The sequence below is a fragment of the Pelophylax lessonae genome, assembly GCF_965119305.1.
Source record: "Pelophylax lessonae genome assembly, chromosome: 3".
Classification (NCBI taxonomy): Eukaryota; Metazoa; Chordata; class Amphibia; order Anura; family Ranidae; genus Pelophylax; species Pelophylax lessonae.
The window spans coordinates 112,201,315-112,226,743 of NC_138770.1; the positions used below are offsets into that span (position 1 = coordinate 112,201,315).

General features: G+C 44.9%; 1 protein-coding gene across 1 annotated transcript in view; it reads right to left on the reverse strand.

Moving 5' to 3' along the window:
• LOC309550105 (adhesion G protein-coupled receptor F5-like) overlaps positions 1 to 25,429 on the reverse strand; it is a gene marked incomplete at its 5' end in the record, with an annotated part of 389,437 nt that overhangs the window by 207,215 nt on the left and 156,793 nt on the right. Inside the window, one exon of the mRNA XM_082250562.1 lies at positions 2,649 to 2,867. Coding sequence (XP_082106688.1) covers positions 2,649 to 2,867 — 219 coding nt within the window. The remainder of the gene's footprint in view (positions 1 to 2,648; positions 2,868 to 25,429) is intronic.

Here is a 25,429-nt window from a genome sequence, read left to right on the forward strand (position 1 = left end):
GAGGATAGACATTTTTAGTCCCAGTGTGCCACCTGGTGGTCAGGTCAGGTATTGGTTAAATACACAGAACACTAATCACCAATTTAGTTTTGCCAATCGCCTGTTAATTTACGGTCAGCCCGTAAATTTCAGCCCTTTTTCAGTCTGCCTGTAAATGTCCGTTATAAAAAGTATGGCTGTGGGCCGACAATGAAACTGCACATGCACTGTTCCCGAATCCTGCCGGGTTCGGGAAAGCTTGTACACTCATTTTCAGCCAGACGGGCGCATGCGCAGTGAGTTGGTGATGTAATGGCGCCACCTGGCACCATTTTTGAAAGGACATAAATCAGAGTCGGCAGTACATCAGCATGAGACTGCACTCCGGCCCATGGCACCATGGCTGGAGGAGCCTGTGGGGAGTAGGGGGACTCCCAACAACACGGCACTGTGACTGTAACCCTGTCTGCACCATCCATCCTTCGCTGCTGGACTCAGGAGAGTCCTACCACTGGACCCTTGGCCTGCAACATCAATCCAATCCATGGGTTGGCTGGCTGCTATCTATGTGATGTCCACACTTGAGGACTAAGGAGGCACAGGCAGTAGTTACCAAACAAGAATGACAGTGGTGAGATTGTGAACATCTGTGATTCTGTACAATCCCTGTCTTGCTATCTCATGTACCATGTCCACAGCCTCTGACAACCTCCTGTATCCTGTCCGCATCCTCTGACCACCTCCTTTATCCTGTCCGCATCCTCTGACCACCTCCTGTATTGTGTCCGCATCCTCTAACCACCTCCTGTACCATGTCAGCTGCCTTTTTCCACCTCCTGTACCATGTCCGCAGCCTATGACCACCTCCTGTACTATGTCCACATCCTCTGATCACCTCCTGTTTTGTGCTCGCAGCCTCTGACCATCTCTTGTTTTGTATCGTGTCTACAGTCTCTGAGGGGGAGCCTGGAGAGGAGTAAAGAGTGGGAGCCCCGCCGGGATGGGGGGCCACAGGAGGAGTTAGGCATGCGTGGATTGTGGAGAGGGGACTATAGGATAAAACCAGAGCCACCAACCCACCCACCCTACTCACCAAAAGTGAGTACACCCCTAAGTGGAAATGTCCAAATTAGGCCAAAAGTGTCAATATTTTGTGTGGTCACCATTATTTTCCAGAACTGCCTTAACCCTCTTGGGCATGGAGTTCACCAGAGCTTCACAGGTTGCCACTGGAGTCCTCTTCTACTCCTCCATGACGACATCACAGAGCTGGTGGATGTTAAAGACCTTGTGCTCCTCCACCCTCCATTTGAGGATGCCCCACAGATGCTCAAAAGGGTTTAGGTCTGGAGACATGCTTGGCCAGTCAATCACCTTTACTCTCAGCTTCTTTAGCAAGGCAGCGGTCATCTTGGAGGTGTGTCTGGGGTTGTTACCATGTTGAAATGCTGTCCTGCAACCCAGACTCCAAAGGGAAGGGATCATGCTCTTTAATACTTCACAGTACATGTTGGCATTCATGGTTCCCTCAATGAACTGTAGCTCCTCAGTGTCGGCTGCACTCATGCAGCCCCAGACCATGACATTCCCACAACCATGCTTGACTGCAGGCAACCTGGTTGCCGCCACTCACACTTCACGCCATCGGAACCAAACTGGTTTATCTTGATTTCTTTAGACCACAGGACATGGTTCCAGTAATCCATGTCCTTAGTCTGCTTGTCTTAAGGAAACTGTTTTTTCTGGCTTTCTTGTGCATCATCTTTAGAAGAGGCTTCCTTCTTGGACGACAGCCATGCAGACCAATTTGATGCAGTGTGCGACGTATGGTCTGAGCACTGACAGGCTGACGCCCCCACCCCTTCAACCTCTTTAGCAATGCTGGCAGCACTCATACGTCTATTTCCCCAAGACAACCTCTGGATATGATGCTGAGCATGTGCACTCAACTTTTTTGGTTGACCATGGCAAGGCCTGTTCTAAGTGGAACCTGTCCTGTTAAGCCGCTGTATGGTCTTGGCCACCGTGCTGCAGCTGTTTCAGGGTCTTAGCAAACTTCTTATAGCCTAGACCATCTTTATGTAGAGCAACAATTCTTTTTTTCAGATCCTCAGAAAGTTCTTTGCCATGAGGTGCCATGTTAAACTTCCAGTGACCAGTATGAGAGAGTGAGAGTGATAACACCAAATTTAACACACCTGCTACCCATTCACACCTGAGACCTTGTAACTCTAATTACCCACAGGAAAAATGACTAATTGGGCCCAATTTGGACATGTTCACTCATGGGTGTAATCACTTTTGTTGCCAGCGGTTTAGACATTAATGGCTGTGTGTTGAGTTATTTTGAGGGGACAGCAAATTTACACTGTTATACAAGCTGTACACTCCCTACATTGCATTGTAGCAAAGTGTAATTTCTTCAGTGTTGTCGCATGAAAAGATATAATAAAATGTTTACAAAAATGTGAGGGGTGTACTCATTTTTGTGAGAGAATGTATATACAACTTACTTACAAAGGCAGACAGAATAGGTGCTGGGAGGGGGAAGGGGGCAGTTTTAACATTAGTTAGGTATATCCTTGTTTGATGTACATTCCAAACCAATTGGCAGAGCAGATAGACTTCTGAAAAACATGTCCTACATATCAGTATGACATTTTACTTACCACGTGTGGCCGGGTTGTTATTTGTGAAGGTTATATTGTAACTAGAGAAAGCAAGGTCATTTACACAGCATGATAATTTTGTCCGTGTTTCACAGCTTGTTATAACTGTTGTAGAAGGGAAAACAGATATCACATCGTTTCTAGGCAAAGGTACAATATTCACTGTGACGCTGGCAGATGTGGAAAGGCTCCTCTGAGAGACAACACAAAAGTAGGTGCCTGTAGATAGCAAAACAGAAGACAGATCAGGTTTGTACCTCACATGTCCCACAATTATAATCCCAATTCCAAAAAATTTGGAATGCTAAAATCTACATAAAAACAGAATGCAATGATCTGCAAATCTCTTAAACCCATAATTTATTAACAGATGAAAATAGAAAATCTATCAAATGTTCAAACACGAAAAGCGTCTTAAAGATTCACAGGATGAGTTACATTTCTATGTCCTTGTTTGTAGTAAATTGCATTTCAAAGGGTAAATTGCTTACCTATAGTCAGGACTTTTTTCCCCAGAGAAAAGGTGCAGGAAATATACTCTCCACCCCCCCCCCCAAGAGAAAGCCCCATATAACTAGCTAAGAGACTGCCTCATATATCCAGCTAAGAGACTGCCTTATATATCCAGCTAAGAGACATACCCCATATATCCAGCTAAGAGACATGCCCTATTTATTCAGCTAAGATACAACCTAATCCAGCTAAGAGACAGCCCAATCCGGCTAAGAAAACAACAAAGAGAAGAGTGCATTACCACTAAAAGCATTTCTTAAAATTATGAAAAGTATATATTATACTCACAAAGCAGGTGTGAATATCACACATATCAACGTGATCAACAAAAGATCTCCAAGGTAGCCAAGAGGCTACGCGCTGCTGGATAGTATGCAGTGAACTGCATGAGTCTGCTAAGGCTAAGCTGACGCGTTTCGAGTGCGAACCCTCTTCCTCAGAACAGAGAAGTGCTGCTGCAGGGTGAACTGGCTTTGTATTAGTGAGGCACCTTAACCACTTGCCAACTGCCCCACGTGGATTTACTGCAGCAGGGCGGCTCGGCTGCAGATAATCTTGTAGATCTACATTTTATGATGTGCATGTGGTCTCGGCGGCAAACGCGCGCCGCTGAAGCTGTGCTCCCGCTGTGATTAGACATAGTGGGAGCTAGACTGCGGGAGGAGCGGGCACGATCGCCTCCGGCCTCCCACAATCTTCAGGGAAACTGACAGGAGAGCTGCCTGCCTATGTAAACAAAGCAGGCGGCTCTCCTGTCACACAGGCACACTGAGATTGTGTGTCTCAGCTAAGCTGTAACACCGATCTCTATGCCTTTCACAGAGCCCGACCCCCCCCCCCCCACAGTTAGTAAGCACCATTTAGGAGCACACTTAACCCCTTGATCACCCCCAGTATTAACCCCTTCCCTGCCAGTGTCATTATACAGTAACAGTGCACATTATTTAGCACTGATCACTCTATTGGTGTCACTGGTCCCCAAAAAGTGTCACTTAGTGTCAGATTTGTCCGACGCAATGTCGCAGTCCCGCTAAAAAACGCTGATCTCGCCATTACTAATAAAAACAATAAAAAAAATAAAAAGCCCAAAAATCCAAAAATCGATCCCATAGTTTGTAAACGTTATAACTTTTGCTCAAACCAGTTAATATACGCTTTTTGGGATTTTTTTTATCAAAAATATGTAGCAGAATACAAATTGGCCTAAACTGATAAAAAAAATAGATGTTTTACATTTTTTTTATTGGCAATGTTTTATAGCAGAAAGTAAAAAATATATATTTTCTTTCAAAATTCTCGCTTTTTTTTTGTTTATAGCGCAAAATCTAAAGACCGCAGAGGTGATCAAATACCACCAAAAGAAAGCTATATTTGTGGGGAAAAAAAGAACATCAATTGTATTTGGGTACTGCATCACACAACCGCGTAATTGTTAGTTAAAGCAACGCAGTGCAGAATCACAAAAAATGGCCTGGTCATTAAGGGGTAAAACCTTCCGTGGGGCTAAAGTGGTTAAAGTGAGGTAAACCTGTACTGTTATTATTACTATGTTAGGATAATTATTATCTTCCTTTATTAGAAGGTGAATGCGACTCTCCATGCATTCACAGTTTTGACCATAATTGAATAATGCTCTCTTGCTATAGGTGTAGGCCAAATACATACCTCATGAAGCATGATTAGAAAATGTCTAGGATGTTGCTAGCCTGGCTTTACTGTTAATCTTCACCATCACAGGAGTGAGCTCTCAAATGCTGAGCGCAGCACTGCCTGCATCAGGGAAGAGAAAGTACATGTGATGGGGTCTGAATCAAAGAACAGGTTTGCTCCCGTGATGGTGAACAGTAACAGCTACCACCTACTTAGCTGACTGCCCAAGTGAAAGGAGAACTGACAATATAATGTACTTGTCATACAGGTGCAGAAACATTGGGCCTTGGTTGTTGGTGGTGCCTGAACACCGTAACCCCTCGAAGTTACTCTTGCTGGGTGCAGGAACGGGCCCTGCTGGTAAGAATTCCATACAAATTTGAAATCGCATGTACTTGTCATACAGGTGCAGATAAATTGGGCCTTGGTTCTTGGTGGTGCCTGAACACCGCAACCCATCGCAGTTACTCTTGCTGGGCGCAGGAACGGGCCCTGCTGGTAAAAATTCCATACCAATTTGAAATTGGCAAAGGTCAAGTGTTGTATGTGTTCTTATCAGTGATCTAGTGGGGGCGCTGTGCTGTCATGTGACCTGGCCAAGGTTGGGTGTCGGCTATGCAAACCTGCTGAAGTGATGGAGACCTGGAAGGTTAGTATCGGCAGAAACGGAAACTGAAATTGGGCCTTTGGTGTTGGTGGTGCCTGAACACCGTAACCCCTCACAGTTACTCTTGCTGAGTGCAGGGCACAGGGACAGGGCCTGCTGTTAAAAATTACATATGAAATTTAAATTGTATGCACCTGTCATACAAGTGCAGAAACATTAGGCCTTGGGGGTTGGTGGTGACCTAAACCAAAAACATTGTTGGAAGCTAGCAGAAACAAGGTTGAGGAATAGTATAGGTAGCATATGCAGTCTTCAAGGGATGGCAGACCCGTAGCAAATTCAATCAGTTACATCACCAACAGAGGCTTGATAGTTGCTGTTGATCCAGGACTGATTCATTTTTATAAAAGTCAGCAGGTCAACAGAGTCTGTGGACTGACGCACTCTTTTGTCTGTTACAAAACCTCCAGCAGCACTGAATGTCTGTTGAGAAAGCACACTGGAAGCAGGACAGGCCAGTAGCTCCATTGCATATTGAGCAAGTTCTGACCAGTGGTCCATCCTCAAGACCCAGTAACCCAGTGGATGCTCACTTGGAAAGGTCTCCATGTCTGCTCTTGCCCCTAGATAATCATGCACCATATGATGGAGACGCTGCTAATGGTTGCCTTAACCTAACAGCCCTGGGTGCTGTTGAGGACTAAAGAACTGTTTAAAGGCATCGGTCAGCCGGCTGCCTTCTCCACCGCTCCTCCTTTGGCTGAAGGATGCCTCAGAAACACGTCCAGAGAATGTTAACCTCCCAGTGTCTGGAAAGGTGTTACACAAATTTTTTTTCAAGGCCTCCTCAAGATGTTTCATCCTCTGCTCCCTCTGCGAAGGCAGGATTAGCTCTGTATTTTTACCCTTGTAACGTGGCTCAAGAAGGGTTGCCAACCAGTAATTATCCCTCTCCTTGATAGCACGAATCCTTTTGCAGGTTTTGCAGAAACAGGGAGCCCATGCAATGTAAGTTTAAAGGAGCCATGAGCTTCTGAGTTCTCTGGGACACTAAGGATGACATAGTCAGGAGCAACCTCTCCCCAACTCCTGGGTTTCTGGGGAATCAAAACCACCCCTTGAAGACTGCTGTATGCTATCCTCTACATCCATGCTGCCACAATCTTCCTCCTCCTCTTCTGTGTGTTTTGTGTCCCTGCAGGTATGATAGCTGCATAAAGGGGGCCTTGTGAGGAAAGATAGTCCTCCTCTTCCTCCCGCTGTTCTGCCTCAAGTGCACTGTCCATGATTCCATGAAGCATGTGCTCCATCAGGTAGACTAGAGAGATAGTGTCACTGATGTATGCATCGTCCTAGCTCACCATCCTTGTGGCCTCCTCAAATGGTGACAGGACGGTGCATGCATCCTTTATCAAAAGCCACTGGCGTAGCGAAAAACAGCCAAGCTCCCCTGAGCCTGTCCTTGTGCCATACTCACACAGGTACTCATTGATAGCCCTCTGCTGTGTGTGCAGCCACTGCAGCATTGCCAATGTTGAGTTCCACCTGGTGGACATGTCACAAATGAGGTGGTTGGTGGGCAGGTTGAAGTCCCGTTGAATGTCAGATAAGGGAGCACTGGCATTGTATGATTGCCAGAAATGGCCATAGACCTTGGAGATCTTGGAAGCCCGAGTATCTGTTCAAGAAACGCTGCCCCACCAGATTCAGGACATGTGCCAAGCATGAAACATGTGTCAAGTGTCCCTGTCGAAGGGCGGAGAGAAGGTTGGTGCCATTGTCACATACAACCATTTCTGGCTCAAGCTGCCGGGGGCGTCAACCATCTCTGAGCCTGCCCCTGCAGAGCTGACAGAATCTCTGCCCCGGTGTGACTCCTATTCCCTAGACAGACCAACTGAAGCACGGCATGGTATATTTTAGCCTGATCGCTTGCGTGGCCCCTTGAACACTTAGGGAGCACTGCTGCTTTGGAGGACAATTGAGCAGAAGAGGACATGGAGGAAGAAGTAGAAGTAGAGGAGGAGGAGGAGGAGGAGGAGGTGGAATAGCCAGATGTGGCAGAACCAGCATCAGCTTTTTGGAGGTGTGGTGGCAAAACAAGCTGCAACACTAAACCCTGTCCTGCATCCTTCCTAGCTGCCAGCAGAGTTACCCAGTGCACCGTGAAGGAAATGTAACCTCCCTGTCCATGCCTGCTGGACTAAGAGTCAGCAGTAATGTGGACCTTCCTGCTGACAGCTCTGTCCAAAGAGGCCAAAACCCTACCTTCTACATGACGGTGGAGAGCTGGAATGCCCTTACGCGAAAATAAATGTATTTTTCGTACCTGCCACTGTGGTACAGCACATTCCACAAATTCGCAAAAGGGAGCAGAGTCTACCAGATGAAAAGGCAGCAATTGTAGTGCTAGCAATTTAGTCAAGCTAGCATTAAGACGCTGAGCATGTGGTTGCCTGGGACAGTATTTCTTTCTATGGTTCAGCAACTGGGGTAGTGAAATTTGCCTGCTGCTCAAATCAAGCGGTGGTGTACAGCTAGCAGATTAAGTGCAAGTCTCTGTGGCACTCATTGCTATACCATCATCCTTCTCAATGCAGGTTTTTGAGAAGACATAAGGTATAGTAGGGTTAGAGATGCCAGATTAGGAGCAAGGTGAAGCATGCTTGTTTTGATCTTGTGGCTCTTTCAGGTGCTGTTGCCAACGGACTGCATGGCAGGTCGTCATATGTCTTGTCAAGCATGTGGTGCCCAAGCGGCTGGTGTTTTGGCCACGCTTGATCCGCTTCAGACAGATGTTGCAAACAGCAACGCTGCAGTGTACTGCACATGTGCTGAAAAAAGCCTACACTAATGAACTTTTGGAAGTACTTTGGAGAGTTTGCAGCACCCTGCACCTGTGGAGCTCTGTGCTGTGATGTAACAGGTTGGCTACTCCTATGGTGGCCCCTGGAGCACATCCTGCCTTGTTGGAGTTGTGCCTCCTCCTCCTCCCCCTCACTTTCCTCCTCTATCCTGTCAGGCACCCAAGTACAGTTCGTGACCTCATCATCCCCTCCCTCCTCGTCACTGGAGCAAACTTGGCAGTATGCTTCAGCTGCAGGAACATGACTGCTAGTTTCTTGTCCATCATTGTCACCCCCTCTCTTTAGGCTCACATTATTCCCTTCATCAACCTGCGAACCAACATCACAGCTTTCAAATTACTGCGCATCCTCCAGCAGCATGTCACTGACACTATGATCGAATAGTTCAGGTGACTCCTCCGTGCATGATGGTGGGTGACAGAAGGAGTAGCTGTGGAGAAGGAGCCTGTGGAATGGGCCGCTTTGGTATCTGCGGTGGAAGGCAAACTAGAGCGAGCATGGGTATCAGAGGACGAGGAGGATGAGGACAGATTATTTATGCACTCCTCCAACTCTTCTACATGTTGTGGCTGAATAACATGGCCATCACTTGAAAAAAAGGACGGGTGTGCCCCGCCTGCAGAGGATGCACCATGTCTGTGACCACCACTTTTCACTGTGGACACAGAGGCTGCTTGCCCTCTTTTCGTGGCCTGTGAGCATTTGCCTCTACTTGGTGTGCCATAGAAGCCATCACAGCCATGCCTACTAATGGCATGGCTGTGATTGGCCAGCTGAAGCATGTGACCCAGGTCTTTATAAGCTAGAGACACAGCGCGGTGCGCGTCAGTCTGTTCTAGTGTAGGGAGAGAGCACACACAACGGTGCTGGCTGCTGCTGATTAGGGACAGAGACAGGAAAAAAAAAAACATTGTGGCTGAAAAGAATGTAGGTACAGGTCGGAGTGTAGGCAGGGAAAGATAGAAAAGCATTTTAGGGACAGGCTGGAGAGAGTAGGCAGGGAGAGGTTAGGAGACACTCCCTTCATAGCCTGCTGCTGACCGTGACATAAAACATAAGACACTGCTGTGTTCACATGTGCTATTGAAAAATCACCAATTTTATATACTTTTTTCTATTCCGCTATTCAATATACACCCTTTTGGGGTGAAAAAAATAAAATTGCGGCATAGTCTGTATCGGTACCTGTGAGATACACCTTTTTGTATACTTTTTTCTATTCCACTATTCAATATACACCCTTTTGGGGTAAAAAAAAAATGTAATTGCGGCATAGTCTGTATCGGTACGTATGAGATACACCTTTTAAATTTGTTTTGGCATCTCCTTCCACCGCCGAGGATTGCAGGGCGCTTCAGTTTGCCTCCTGTTCCGAACTCCTCCTACTTTTACTCCTCTTCCTCATCCTCATCCTCCCTTTAGGGTACAAACAATTGTAATCGGTGCCTAGTCTGTGTTTGTACGTATGAGATACACCATTTTATATACTTTTTTCAATTCCGCTATTCAATATACACCCTTTAGGGGTGAAAAAAATTAAATTGCGGCATAGTCTGTATCGGTACGTGTGAGATACACCTTTTCAATTTGTTTGGCGCATCTCCTTCCACCACCGAGGATCGCAGGGCGCTTCAGTTTGCCTCCTGTTCCGAACTCCTCCTACTCCTCTTCCTCATCCTCCCTTTAGGGTACAAAAAATTGCAATCGGGGCCTAGTCTGTGTTTGTACGTGTGAGATACACCGTTTTATATACTTTTTTCTATTCCGCTATTCAATATACACCCTTTTGGGGTGAAAAAAGTTAAATTGCGGCATAGTCTGTATCGGTACGTGTGAGATACACCTTTTAAATTTGTTTGACGCATCTCCTTCCACCGCCGAGGATTGCAGGGCACTTCAGTTTGCCTCCTGTTCCGAACTCCTCCTCTTCCTCATCCTCATCCTCCCTTTAGGGTACAAAAAATTGTAATCGGGGCCTAGTCTGTGTTTGTACGTGTGAGATACACCGTTTTATATACTTTTTTCTATTCCGCTATTCAATATACACCCTTTTAAGGTGAACAAAAATTAAATTGCGGCATAGTCTGTATCGGTACGTGTGAGATACACCTTTTAAATTTGTTTGGCGCATCTCCTTCCACCGCCGAGGATTGCAGGGCGCTTCAGTTTGCCTCCTGTTCTGAACTCCTCCTACTCCTCTTCCTCATCCTCCCTTTAGGGTACAAAGAATTGTAATCGGGGCCTAGTCTGTGTTTGTACGTGTGAGATACACTGTTTTATATACTTTTTTCTATTCCGCTATTCAATATACACCCTTTTGGGGGTAAAAAAAATTAAATTGCGGCATAGTCTGTATCGGTACGTGTGAGATACACCTTTTAAATTTGTTTGGCGCATCTCCTTCCACCCCCGAGGATTGCAGGGTGCTTCAGTTTTCCTCCTGTTCCTAACTCCTCCTACTCCTCTTCCTCATCCTCTACCGCCTCCTCATCCGGTCAGCGTAACACCTTCACCACAAACTTCAGCACAGCCAGGGGTAAACGACAGCAGGCAATTTTAAAACTTGCCTGTTTGGGTGAAAAATCCCACACCGCGCAGGAGTTGTGGAGGAGCATGGAACAGCAGACCGATGAGTTGTTGGTGCCAGCGAGCCTCAAGCCCGACTTGGTGGTGTGCGATAATGGGCGAAATCTGATAGCAGCTCTGGCCCTAGCTGGTTTGACGCACATCCCTTGCCTGGCGCATGTGCTGAATTTGGTGGTGCAGAGGTTCCTTAAAAATTACCCCAATATGTCAGAGCTGCTGCAGAAAGTGCGGGCCGTCTGTACGCACTTTCGGCGTTCTCATCCTGCTTCTGCTCGCCTGTCAGAGCTGCAGTGTAACTTCGGCTTTCCCGCTCACCGCCTCATATGTGATGTGCCCACAAGGTGGAACTCCACCCTGCAAATGCTGGCAAGACTGTGCGAGCAGCAGCAGGCCATAGCGGAGGTTCAGCTGCAGCACACACGCGTGAGTCGCTCTGCAGAACAGCACCACTTCACCAATAACTGGGCTTACATGTGACATCTGTGTGCCTTGTTGCGCTGTTTCGAGTACTCCACCAACATGGACAGTGCCTATGGTGCCGTTCTCAGCGTTACTATCCCACTTGTATACCTTTTTGAAAAATTGCTGGATGTTGGATGAGGATGAGGAGGAGGAGGAGGAGGAACCATGTTCACAGCAGGGTGGCACCCAGGCCAGCTCGTGGCCATCACTGGTGCGTGGCTGGGGGTACACAGAGGACACAAACGATACACCTTCCACAGAGGGCAGCCTTTCGTTGCCTCTGGGCAGCCTGGCACACATGAGCAATTACATGCTGTAATGTCTGCGCAACGACCGCCAAGTTGCCCACATTCTAACTTGTGCTGATTACTGGTTGGCAAGTCTCCTGACGGGGACATAGGGTTTCCATGATCTGCCTAGCCAGAAGGCCTGGCAGAACCCCGTTCTTCATGGTAGCCGAAGCCACCTCGAATACTAGGTCAGGGGTGCTCTCCCGAAGAGAGACCCCCCCACCCCCCACCCCCCAGGAGGAAGGAACCTGAGGGCCACACATCAAACCTTCCAAGCCCCCATCACTCCAGCAGGTTTCCATAGCCGCCACCCAATCTTGGTCAGGCAGAATGACATCACAGCGCCCCCACTGTATAACTGTAACGCTCTGACTTTTTATGTCAATGGGTTGGATCTACAGCTGCAGAGTTCCACTCAGTAGTCTTGTAGAGAAATGTTAAATCACCTGATCCAACTCTCTTGACTCATCATAGTGGTTCAGCCTGGTTCAGTATGCACATGTACAAACACTCAGTAAATGATGTTATGTGAGTTACATAGTTACATAGTTGGTGAGGTTGAATAAAGACAAAAGTCCATCCAGTTCAACCTGTGTAGATGTGTGTGGCTGTAATCATCTTGCATACCCCTGAATGTTCTGATAGGTATTAAATGCAGGTAGCAGTGAAATAATACACTGATGGTATAGGTTCTGAGGAATGGCAGCAGGTGGTGATGAATAGTAATCTCAAGAGCTAGCAATCTAGTACAAGCTACAGGTGGTAAATAGTAGTAGGCAAGATGTACAAGAGTTGATAGGCTAGTTCAGTAATGCAGGTAGCAGTGAAATAATACACTCAGGATATAGGTTCTGAGAAATGGCAGCAGGTGGTGATGAATAGTAATCTCAAGAGCTAGCAATCTAGTACAAGCTATAGGTGGTAAATAGTAATAGGCAAGATGTACAGAGCTAGCAAACAGTTCAATAGTGTAGGTAAAGTAGCAAGCGTTGTTGATAAGGAGGGGTCCCCTGTGGGGTACTTATCAATAGCTAGGAAGCAATTAGGAGTAGAGCGAGGTAGCGAGGCTCCGGTCAATCCAGGAATGGGGTGTTTCACTGGAAGATTCGGCAGCGTCAGGTTAGGCATCTATCAGGAGCGGTTGCACGAACCATGTGTGAGTGCAGACCGTCAGTTGAAATAGGCGCCCTATGCGGCGCCTGATGATGACGTCAGCGCTGTGAACCATTAACACACCCATATGCGTTCCACCTACCTGAGTGGTGGAACGCAACCCGGAAGTAAAGAGGCAGAAAGGTATTGAATATACCAAGGATCTTACAGTACCCCCCCCCCCCCGTAAGGCCGGCTCCAGAAGGCCTACAAAGCTGGCTTCTCAGGGTGTTTGATGTGAAACCTTTGAGTAAGTCTGAAAGCATGAACATCTGAAGCATCTAACCAGGTGTCATCTTGAGGTCCATAGTTTCTCCACCTGACTAGATATTAAAGTTTCCCTCTATGGATTCGAGAATCCAGAATCTCTCGTACCTCATACTCTTCTCCTCCTTCTACTTGTACCGGAGGTCTGGGGCAAGGTGGTAGATCTAATCTCCTGATTAGGTATATGAGGTTTTAGTAGAGATACATGGAATATGGGGTGTATCTTTAAGTCCATCGGTAATGTAAGACGGACTGCAGATGTTCCAATGAGTTTTTCGATCGGGAAAGGCCCCAAAAACAAAGGTCCAAGTTTTTTGCTGGGGATTTTCAATCTCAGATTTTTTGTGGATAACCAAACAAGATCCCCAACAGTATATTGGGGAGAAGGTCTTCTACGGAGATTGTAGTACCGCTTCTGCTGGCTGTGGGCATGAGAGATGGTGGTGTTGAGTAAATCCAATGAATCCTTTATTTGAGTGAGGTAGTCAGTGGCTACCGGATTACTTGAAGGTAAAATACGTGGAGGAAGGAGTGTGGGATGAAACCCATAATTAAGGAAGAACGGACTTTGTTTGGTAGTACTGTGGGTTGCATTGTTGTAAGCAAATTCCGCTAGAGGAAGGAGATCCGCCCAATCATCCTGTAAATAAGATGTGTAACAGCGCAGATACTGTTCGATACATTGGTTGACCCTTTCAGTTTGTCCATTCGTTTGTGGGTGGTAAGGTGAAGTAAGCTTTCGCTCAATACGTAATATATGGCATAAGGATTGCCAAAATTTGGAAATAAATTGTGAACCCCTGTCTGATATAAGAGTGTTTGGGAGTCCATGTAATTTGAATACATGTTTAACTAATAGTTCTGCTGTTTCCTTGGAAGAAGGTAATCTGCGAATGGGAACAAAATGTGCCATCTTAGTCAGATGGTCCACTGACACTAAAATGGTGGTAAATCCTTTGGAAGGTGGTAGTTCCACTATAAAGTCTAAGGACACAACTTCCCATGGAACTTTGGGTATGGGTAAACTGCAGAGTAAACCAAAAGGTTTTGAAGTATCGGATTTATACCTGGTACAGGTGTCACATGAGGAAACGAACTTCTGTACAGATGTTTTCATTCCAGGCCACCAAAATTGCCTGGTGAGCAGATTTAATGTTTTGGTCATACCCATATGTCCCGCCATAGGTACATCATGTGATAGTTCCAGGATCTTAGAGCGAACATCAGGAGGTATGTAAAGTTTATCATCAAAGTAGAGGAAGCCTTCTGCATCAGAATGTAAATGAGGTGGTGGTGAGTCCAATCTAAGACTATGCAGAATCTCTTCCTTCAAGGAACGAACAACGCCCACGATACGATCTTGTGGTATTATAGGACGTGAGGGGATTTCTACACAGTTATCTTCAGTTAACCGAGATAATGCATCAGCCTTCTTGTTTTTCTCTGCTGGTTTGTAGGTCACTAGGAAGTTAAATCTTAAAAAGAATAATGACCAACGAACTTGCCGATGGGAAAGTGTTTTATTGGTTTGAAGGTATTGGAGATTCTTGTGATCAGTATATATGAGTATTGGTAACCGAGTACCTTCAAGCAAATGTCTCCAATTTTCAAGTGCCAATTTTATGGCGAGTAGTTCCTTTTCCCCCACTGGATAGTTGAGTTCAGGAGCACTTAGTGCTTTAGAAAAGAAAGCAACAGGGTGTAGAGGAGAAGTACTTGTTGGTCTCTGAGAGAGAACTGCTCCTACGGCCATATTGGATGCATCCACCTCTAAGGTGTATTGTAAAGAAGGGTCTGGATGACGTAATATGGGAGCAGATGTGAAACTTGTCTTTAATAGGCTGAAAGCTTGGTTAGCGTCTTCAGACCATTTGTACGTCTTTTTCACACTTGTGAGTTGAGTTAATGGTCTTACGATGGTAGAGAAATTTTTTATAAATTTCCTATAGAAATTTGAAAACCCAAGAAATCGTTGTAATGCCTTACGAGTTGTTGGTATAGGCCAATCTAGGATACATGATATCTTGCTTTTATCCATCTGAATGCCGTTTATTGATATAACGTATCCCAGAAATGGAACTTCTTCCATATGGAATAGGCATTTCTTCAATTTCACATATAGATTGTGTGAAAGTAGTCTAGGAAGAACAAGTCGCACATGTCTTACATGTTCAGACAATGATTGTGAGTAGATAAGTATATCGTCCAGATATACCACAAAACAAACATCAAGTAGATCCCTGAAAATATAGTTTATGAATCGTTGGAATGCTGCGGGAGCGTTGCATAATCCAAATGGCATTACCAGGTATTCAAACAGTTCATACCTGGTTCTGAATGCCGTCTTCCACTCATCCCCTTTACGTATACGGATGAGATTATATGCACCTTTTAGGTCTAACTTAGAAAAGTAAGTGGCTCCACGCACCTGTTCAATCAGTTCAGGGATTAAAGGTAAAGGATAGCGATCCTTTGTGATGTTGTTCAATTGCCTATAGTCAATGATAGGCCTAAGACTTTGATCTATATTGCGGACAAAGAAAAGTCCTGCAGCTGTAGGAGAGGTAGAGGGTCTGATAAACCCCTTAGCTAAATTCTCATCCAGGTATTGCTTGAGATGAGAAAGTTCATCCTGAGATAGAGGATATACATGTCCAAAGGGTAATTTACTGTTAGGGAGTAGATCGATGGAGCAATCATAGTCCCTGTGTGGAGGCAAGGCTTGAGCATTTTTCTCAAGAAAAACTTCAGATAAATCCTGATAACATGGTGGTGGGGTTTGTTCTGACAGCATAGAAAGGACATTTTGATAGGATTGGATTTTACACGTTGTCTCACAGTAGTGAGAAGGGAAAGTCAGTGTTAGTGTTTTCCAATCGATGTTAGGTTGATGCAAGTGTAACCAGGGGAGTCCCAGAATAATTGGGAAATGTGGTGAGGGTAACACATCAAAAACGGTTGTCTCAACATGCATCTCATTTGCAGTAACTAGAAGTGCTTGAGTTTGTTTAGTAATTGGACCAGAAGATAATGGAACACCATTAATTAAACTAACAGAGACGGGTATTGATTTTGAAATAATAGGTATTTTATTTAAGGTAACAAAATTAGTGTCAATATAATTCCCACAAGATCCTGTGTCGATCATGGCCTTGGTAGTGATCCTATTTTGGTCCCACTGCAAAATCAATTGAATGAAAAGATAGGGGTTAGATATAGAAGTTGTTAACCCCCCTAATAATATATGTGAACACTCACCATCTTTTTTGCGGACAAGGGGACAGACGCTTATTAGATGATCAGCTGAAGCACAATACATGCAAAGATTCGAGGATTTTCTCCTGGCTCGTTCAGCAGTTGATAGTGGAGAACGTATGATCCCTACCTCCATAGGAGTAGGTTCAGAAGACGAAAAACGAGAAGGATTGGGTGGTGAGACTCCCGTTTTCTCAGCCTTCCTTTCTCGTAATCGTCTGTCAATGTTGATGCTAAGCTGTATTAAAGCATCCAAAGTGCCAGGTAAATTCACCCGGGCGAGCTCGTCCTTTATGGCTTCTGATAGACCAAGCCTGAACTGGGTTCGTAGAGATGTGTCATTCCACCCTGAATCAAGGGTCCATCTCTTGAATTCCACTACAAAGTCCTCAACAGGTCTCCTTCCTTGTCTTAGGGCTCTCAGTTGACTGTCAGCAGTACCTTGCCTATTTGGATCTTCATAGAGGCGAGAGAATTCTGCTAGAAACGCAGGATATGAGTTGAGGATAGGATTCCTCCTAGCAGTTTCCTCCTAGATGAACTATTCCTCTATTCAATATACACCCATGCGGGTGAAAATAATTAAATTGCGGCCTAGTCTGTACGTGTGAGATATACCCTTTTATATACTTTTGTTCTATTCCGCTATTCAATATACACCCATGCAGGTGACAAAAATTAAATTGCGGCATAGTCTATACGTGTGAGATGCACCCTTTTGGATACTATTTTTCTATTCCGCTATTCAATATACACCCATGAGGGTGACAAAAATTAAATTGCGGCATAGTCTGTACATGTGAGATGCACCCTTTTGGATACTATTGTTCTATTCCGCTATTCAATATACACCCATGCGGGTGAAAATAATTCAATTGCGGCCTAGTCTGTACGTGTGAGATACACCCTTTTATATACTTTTGTTCTATTCCGCTATTCAATATACACCCATGAAGGTGACAAAAATTAAATTGCGGCATAGTCTATACGTGTGAGATGCACCCTTTTGGATACTATTTTTCTATTCCGCTATTCAATATACACCCATGCGGGTGACAAAAATTAAATTTGCGGCATAGTCTGTACGTGTGAGATGCACCCTTTTGGATACTATTGTTCTATTCCGGTATTCAATATACACCCATGCGGGTGAAAATAATTCAATTGCGGCCTAGTCTGAACGTGTGAGATACACCCTTTTATATACTTTTGTTCTATTCCGCTATTCAATATACACCCATGCAGGTGAAAAAAATGTAATTGCGGCATAGTCTGTATGTGTACGTGTGAGATACACCCTTTCAATTTGTTTGGTGCATCTCCTTCCACCACCGAGGATTGCAGGGCGCTTCAGTTCCTAACTCCTCCTACTCTGCTTCCTCATCCTCTACAGCCTCCTCATCTGGTCAGCGTAACACCTTCACCACCAAATTCAGCAAAGCCAGGGGTAAACGACAGCAGGCTTGGGGGAACTTGCATGTTTGGGGGAAAAATCCCGCACCGCGCATGAGTTGTGGAGGAGCATGGAACAGCAGACCGATGAGTTGTTGGTGCCAGCGAGCCTCAAGCCCGGCATGGTGGTGTGCGATAACGGGCGAAATCTCATAGCAGCTCTGGACCTAGCTGGTTTGACGCACATCCCTTGCCTGGCGCATGTGCTGAATTTGGTGGTGCAGAGGTTCCTTCAAAATTACCCCGATATGTCAGAGCTGCTGCAGAAAGTGCAGGCCGTCTGTGCGCACTTTCGGCGTTCTCACCCTGCTGCTGCTCGCCTGTCAGCGCTGCAGCGTAACTTCGGCCTTTTCGCTCACCGCCTCATATGTGATGTGCCCACAAGGTGGAACTCCACCTTGCACATGCTGGAAAGACTGTGCAAGCAGCAGCAGGCCATAGTGGAGTTTCAGCTGCAGCACGCACGCGTGAGTCGCTCTGCGGAACAGCACCACTTCACCACCAATAACTGGGCCTCCATGCGAGACCTGTGTGCTTTGTTGCGCTGTTTTGAGTTCTCCACCAACATGGCCAGTGCCGATGACGCCGTTGTCAGCTTAACTATCCCACTTCTATGCCTCCTTGAAAAAACGCATCGGGCGATGATGGAAGAGGATGTGGCACAGGAGGAGGAGGAAGAGGGATAATTTCCATGGCTTTTAGGGCAGTCATTCACAAGTGGCTCCGAGGGTGGGTTCCTGCACCCACAAACGCCAGATACACAATTGTCCAGCAGGGGCACAGTTCTGGAGGATGAGGAGGAGGAGGAGATGGAGGAGGAGATGGAACCATGTTCACAGCAGTGTGGCACCCAGGCCAGCTCATGGCCATCACTGGTGCGTGGCTGGGGGGGATACAGAAGACACAGACGATACACCTCCCACAGAGGACAGCCTTTCGTTGCCTCTGGGCAGCCTGGCACACATGAGCGATTACATGCTGCAGTGTCTCCACAACGACCGCCGAGTTGCCCACATTCTAACTTGTGCTGATTACTGGGTGGCCACGCTGCTGGATCCCCGTTACAAGGACAACGTACCGTCCTTAATTCACTCACTGGAGCGTGATCGCAAGATGCGCGAGTACAAGCGCACGCTGGTAGACGCGATGCTGCTGGCATTCCCACCTGACAGCGGGGCCACAGTGGAAGCACAAGGCCAAGGCAGAGGAGGAGGAGGAGGAGGAGGAGGAGGAGGAAGAGGTCGCCAACGCAACCAGGGCACCGCCAACACCTCAGAAGGCAGGGTTAGCATGGCCAAAATATGGAAAAGCTTTGTCAGCACGCCACAACAAACAGCAGCACCAGCAGCTAATATGGAACGTCTTAGCAGGAGGCAGCATTTCACCAACATGGTGGAGCAGTATGTGTGCACACGCCTACATGTAGTGAATGATGGGTCTGCCCCCTTCAACTTCTGGGTCCCCAAATTGGGCACATGGCCTGAGCTTGCCCTTTACGCCTTGGAGGTGCTGGCGTGCCCTGCAGCCAGTGTATTATCTGAACGTGTATTTAGCATGGCTGGGGGCGTTATCACAGACAAGTGCAGCCGCCTGTCCAGAGCCAATGTGGACAAGCTCACATTCATTAAAATGAACCAGGCATGGATCCCACAGGACTTGCCCGTACCTTGTGCAGAATAGAGATGGATACCGGCCTTACCCAGCCATTGTTATATTTTTGATCTTTCTCACTCTTTAGGGGTGTACCCTAATTTAAAATGACTAAAAAAAAAAGCAGTGTTGGCTACCTCGTCCCCCTCCACCGCCGCTTCCACCTACACCGCCACATCCACCGCCACCTCAACCTCCCTCCTACTCCATATGGGCCTCGTCTTTCACAGATGAAGAAAATTGTTTTATTTTTCTGTTTTTTTTTGTTGTTTTAAGTTATTTCCCTATCCACATTTGTTTGCAGAGCACTTGCCATGCTCTTAACTAAATTTTGCTGCCATTTGCAGCACTCTAGCCCTTTCCATTGTTTTTTTAGAGCCATTTTAGTGCCTGAAAGTTCGGGTCCCCATTGACTTCAATGGGTTTCGTTGTCCGGGTCAAGTTCGGAAAAAGTCCGGTTCACGGACCCGGACTTTTTTTTCAAGTTCGGCCGGACCCACCGAACACGGACATCCAGGTGGCCGCTCAACTCTACTCAAGTGGCCTATATATATTAGATATCAATGTATGGTCTATAATGAACTGACCGATATATATTCAATTGTCCTATATATATATCTCAATGTATGTTCTTTACTGAACTGACCGATAGATACTCAATGGCCTGATATATAATCAATTGTCCTGTGTATATATATATATAGAGGGAGATCACTATATGGTATACTGAACTGACTGATAGATACTCAATGGCCTGATATATAATAAATTGTCATATCTATCTATCTATCTATCTATCTATCTATCTATCTATCTATCTATCTATCTATCTATCTATCTATCTATCTATCTATCTATCTATCTATCTATCTATCTATCTATCTATCTATCTATCTATCTATCTATCTATCTCAACATATGGTATACTGAACTGACCGATAGATACTCAATGGCCTGATATATAATCAGAATATAGAGGTAGGGAGAAACCTAAGCGCTGACCATATAGCAAGATGTAGAGCATGGAAGAATAGAAAGATGTGACAAAATATATGAAAAAAATGACTAGCAGACAATTTTCTGTAGTGTCACCACATACATAAAAAGCATATACTGTAAGTATAATAAATAAATCGGCGCTAATCCATCACAAATATAAATCTCATAGGTATCAATGAAGCCACAGATAATATATAAAATTGCAGGAAATCATGAAAAACACATGGGTGATGTAAAATTCAGCAATAAATATGTAGAGCCAGAAAATGATCAACAAGTGAAGATGCCAATACAAGATAATGGTGAGGCTAAAAGTGCACTGTGCTAAATGGTGATTGTAGATAATATTAATAAATGTAGAGATAAAAAAGTGTAAACCAAGTTAAAACTTCACTTGACACTTTAAAGTATATGCTAGAACGTGGACGTAGCAGTTAGAGGGTGCCAGTGAATCTAAAGTGCACTGTGCTGAAATGATCAAGTAAAATAATGATCAGAAAAGGTATAACATAAAAGAAAATACCATTAATAAGACAATGCTACAGCATAGAAGTAGCAGTTAAAGGGTGAAGTCAAAATTAAAAGTGCACTGTGTAAGGTAATGATAAACGACCAAAAGAATAAAACATCAGTGGTAAAACAGTGCTGAACCACCCTTAAAAAGAAGGGATGACAATAAGTAGATCAGTAAAAAATGTCCTTGTGCATAGAGAATTGCATAAAAGTTTGTGAACTCTCAAATAAGAGAGATAAACTAGAAATAGGTGGTGGTGTTTTCACAGGTTGCCGGTAGTGTGGGAAACTTTATCACCAGATTGTGAGCATTTATTTATAAGTAAGTGAAATGGCCGCTGAATCACGGGCGGTTCACAAGTTAATGACACCCCCATGCACAAAAAACATACAAATCCACTGAAAGGTATCAATATAAACCACAACAAACTGCATATGCTTTTGAGTGTAAAATGGATGTTAAAAATAAATATACATAGAAACATGCACAAAAATTGTATAGTCCACTGAAAAGTGCCAATTGAAGAGTGAATGTGTGAGGAGCAATGCCTCATAGGAAATGTAGTCCTGGGCAAGAGAAGGAACCAAGGGATTCTAAAGGCTGAGTTTTTTTAACCTTGCTATAGGGACACTCTGTACAGTACTATACTTTGCTGCTTCCTATAGGGGCACTTTGAAGGCAGGAGGGTCCAGAAGTGCCGTTGGGGGGAGGTGGGTGGGCGCAGAAGAGGAGAATCAGTGCTGCTCTGTGAAAAATCATTACACAGAGAGGATAAGTATGATAAGATTGCTGTTAAAAAGTAAAAAATCCAATGTTTAAAATCAATTTAAGGGCTCTGTGCTGGGAAGATGAGCATCTGAACCCAGAGAAGGTGGAGGCCGATAGACTAGAGGTGATATAAGGCATTACAATTACATTTAAAGTAAAAGTTTACTAGTATTGTGCATTATATTTAAAATGATTATATCCATGAAAAAAAAAAAAAGTCTCAGCTTTTAGTACTACTTTAATATATAAATGTTATTTTCCCCCCTCCACCCTTCATAGAGCTTCATGTCTGACTGTTAAAATATCCTGCATATCCGACTTCGGGGCATATTTTTTTTATATACATACACATGAAAAAAAAAAGCATGCTGCTGCCCATACATGTATTGGATTTTTGGACAAAAATATTTGCATCCATATTTGTTCAAAAATGATTTGTATATTCGTTTAATGGAGGAGTGTTGTTTGAAAATTCCACTTGCTTTGAACAATAAATTTTAAAATGAATATAACTTCTGAGCAAAAACCACATACACTATTTGAAGATTTGTTTGATCGAGAAGTTTTCTATTCTGTTCCTTCAAATTTTCCTGTCACTGTGGTTGACAACGAACACCGAATACACTAATGGTTAGAAAAAAAATCGGATGAATGTTTTTTAAAAAATTTAGTTTGTGTATGGCCAGCATAAGTGACAGCAGTTTGATACAGCAGGGAGCTTGTATCAAACTACCCGCCTATTAATAAGGGAGTCTATCATGATTATATACCAATCCGGTCTGAAAATTTGCAAAACAATGTTTTAGGTCTTTTAAAAATATTGATCTCGGAGTCTGATATATACCACATTTAAACCTCCAATAATACATATATCTGTTTCAGAGTGGATTAAATATCCAACTATATAGCTGGATATTTATATTTACCTCTGCATATAGATATTCAAGAATATTAACTAAATTATACACTTTTTTTTTTTAGGTTTCTATCCGATTAGTCGATTAATCGAAGCAATAATCGACCAACTAATCGATTATGAAAATAATCGTTAGTTGCAGCCCTAATATATATGTCACAAATATATACATTAAGGTTACCGTTATTTAATAATGCAGCCAGAGTGCCCCTTTAAGGCTTTTATAAGTGAGGGTCGGCTTTCTCTGGAAATGGACGAACTGGATTGTGAGAGATATAGTCTAGACCTGAAGGCAGACTGTTGTGTGGATTGCAGGAGGGACTATACTCCCAGGGAGCCACGGGAGAGTTAAGGATCATGGAAGAGCTGATATACCTCTCTGCTGGACCGAGCAAGCGCTCTCTTACTTTCGGGACTCATGGAGGACAGATCAGTCGGAGAGGTGTGAGAGGACACTGTTAGTGACAGGGGGCCAGAGAGTGCGGCCTAAGGAGAGCGGAGCCCATCCTCAGTGGTGGGGATGCTGGTAATCACACGGTGGTGAAGTATCCAGCGGAGCTGAGTAGAAAATGAGTGAAGCTGAACTAACTGACCGGGACAGCAAAGCGCCGAACTACCCCAGTGGCGCAGAAGCTTGGGGAAACACATAACCTGGGTGGCAGGATAATCACAAGTGGACATTGTCGTGGTAAAATCCTAAATCGAAAGTATAAATCTACATCTATGATACACTAACTGCAGATAGGATCATACATACACTATTACTCTGGGATTACAAATATCACGCTGAAGATTGATAAGAGCTCCAACTGCCGGCGAAGATTTAGCAAGGCCTTGCTAGGACAGGAACTTCAGCATATGCTGTCTTAAAGGGGACCTGCTAGAATACTGTTGAATCATTATTAAGTGGGAATTAGATATTGCTAACCCTGATTCTAGTGGGAGTCAGTCAGAGTCATAAATGAATACATTCTGCAATAACTTTGTCAGTTAGAGCTAATAACATAGTCAGTTTACACTATTCATTGATAGAACACCCTGTCCGCTGAGTATTCACATTTACAGTGTCGGTTCCTTGAGCCCCATTGTGTTTGGTGGGGTTTAATTTATTAATACTGCTACACTTTGTTATTACCGAATCCTATTTGTAATCAATAAGCTCTATTGATTTACCCTTTTCCAGTAAAACAATAAGATCCATATTTTCATTGTGTCTGTGTCTTTGATGATTACAATTGAAATTTTGGAACCTAAAGTGTGCAGTGGGTTGGATAATTCTCAGGGTCAGGTGAATGCAGAGGAACATCCGCTAACCAGCAGCCCTCAAAGGGGAGATGCTACATTTGGGGGCTCGTCCGGGATCCTCTTTGCCACTCCAGCCCTGAGAAAACCCCTCTACGAGCCAATTACAGGAAGGGCAATGAACTTGGCCAACGCAAGAGCCTGGGGACATTCCCAAGGGGCCCAATTAGAGCAGAGCACAGTCCTGAAGGTCACTGGAAGTGAGTGCACAAAGGGAGAGATTTGGAGGTGGGTGAGAGCCCTGGTGCCAAATCAGAGGGCCTATTTATTAGATGCACGGACAGTAAGGAGCTGGACGTCGTGCAAGTGTTGCTAGAATGGCAGGAAGACATACCTGAATGCTTTCAGGTAGAGAAGGTGACACTAGAAGAAGGGATTCAGGGCTGAGTGTTAGAAGAAGGGTCACCTACCTCGCCAGCCAGTCCTGGCCCCGCAAATGTGGACGCCAATGGACTCGGAGCTCCCCCTGCCTCTTTCTATGCATATATGAGCCTTTTAGTCGAGAGCTGGGTCAAGAACAGTTTTAAGAGGTTCTAAGAGGTCCAGCGGCGGAAGTGATCAGAAACTTGAGAATGGGCAACAAAGATTGTGTGGACAAGGACTATATAGATGCCTTGTTTGCTGTCTTTGGATGAGTGGAAAAGACTACTGACCTATTGTGCAAGTTCAATCATACACACCAAAAGCAAGGAGAGAGATTATCTGACTATGTCTTTCGTGTGGACAAGATGCTGCATCAGATTCTGTTAAAAAAGGGCATAGACCCCCATAGATACTGATCCAGTGCGGCTGGACAGAGTATTGCAAGGGGCTCTGCCCAACATCCTATAGTCCTGAAACTGTTAATAAAGGTAGTCTGGGACACCCCTACTTATCCTGAGTTGGTGAGAGAGGAAGAGGCCCTGTTGGAGGAGAAGAGCCAAGGCGTCAGAGAATTGTTAAGCAGTGAAGGGCGGAAAGAGAGAGCCTCTGCTCATTTAGCTCGAGTGGAGAACAGCCTCTCAGATGAAAAAAGTGGATATCGATTTAGGTCGTTGTGAATGTTAAGGAGAAAAAAAGCCTGTAGAGAATCCAAGTCCCACTAAATTAATGATCCAGGTTGCACAGGCCCAAACTCAGATGTGCCAGACTCTGATGCAGGTAATAGAAGCTCAGGGAAGAGTTCAAGAACCGAAGAATTTTAAGGGGTTGAATCTTCCACCCTTTTCAGACAAAGGGTGTTTTGAGTGTGGAGAAGTTGGACATTTTTGGGCCAAATGCCCCAAGCGGGGACTTAGTCCTGAATTGCTGGAGGAGCTGCTGAGGGCTTTACAGAAATTATTTTTCGCAAAGACGGAGGAAAACTTCAGGGGACCTCAGTGAAGAAGCCAATTGAGCGTCCCGAGATTAAACAGAGCTCTGGCACTAATAAAAGGGGTAATGGATGGGGTCCTCTGCCCGGTCCTCCCCCTCTACGCTTAGTTTACAAAGGGGGCTGCCTAGGTTAGATGAAAAGACACAGGGAGTCAGTGTATCTTCTCCCCCAAGGAAG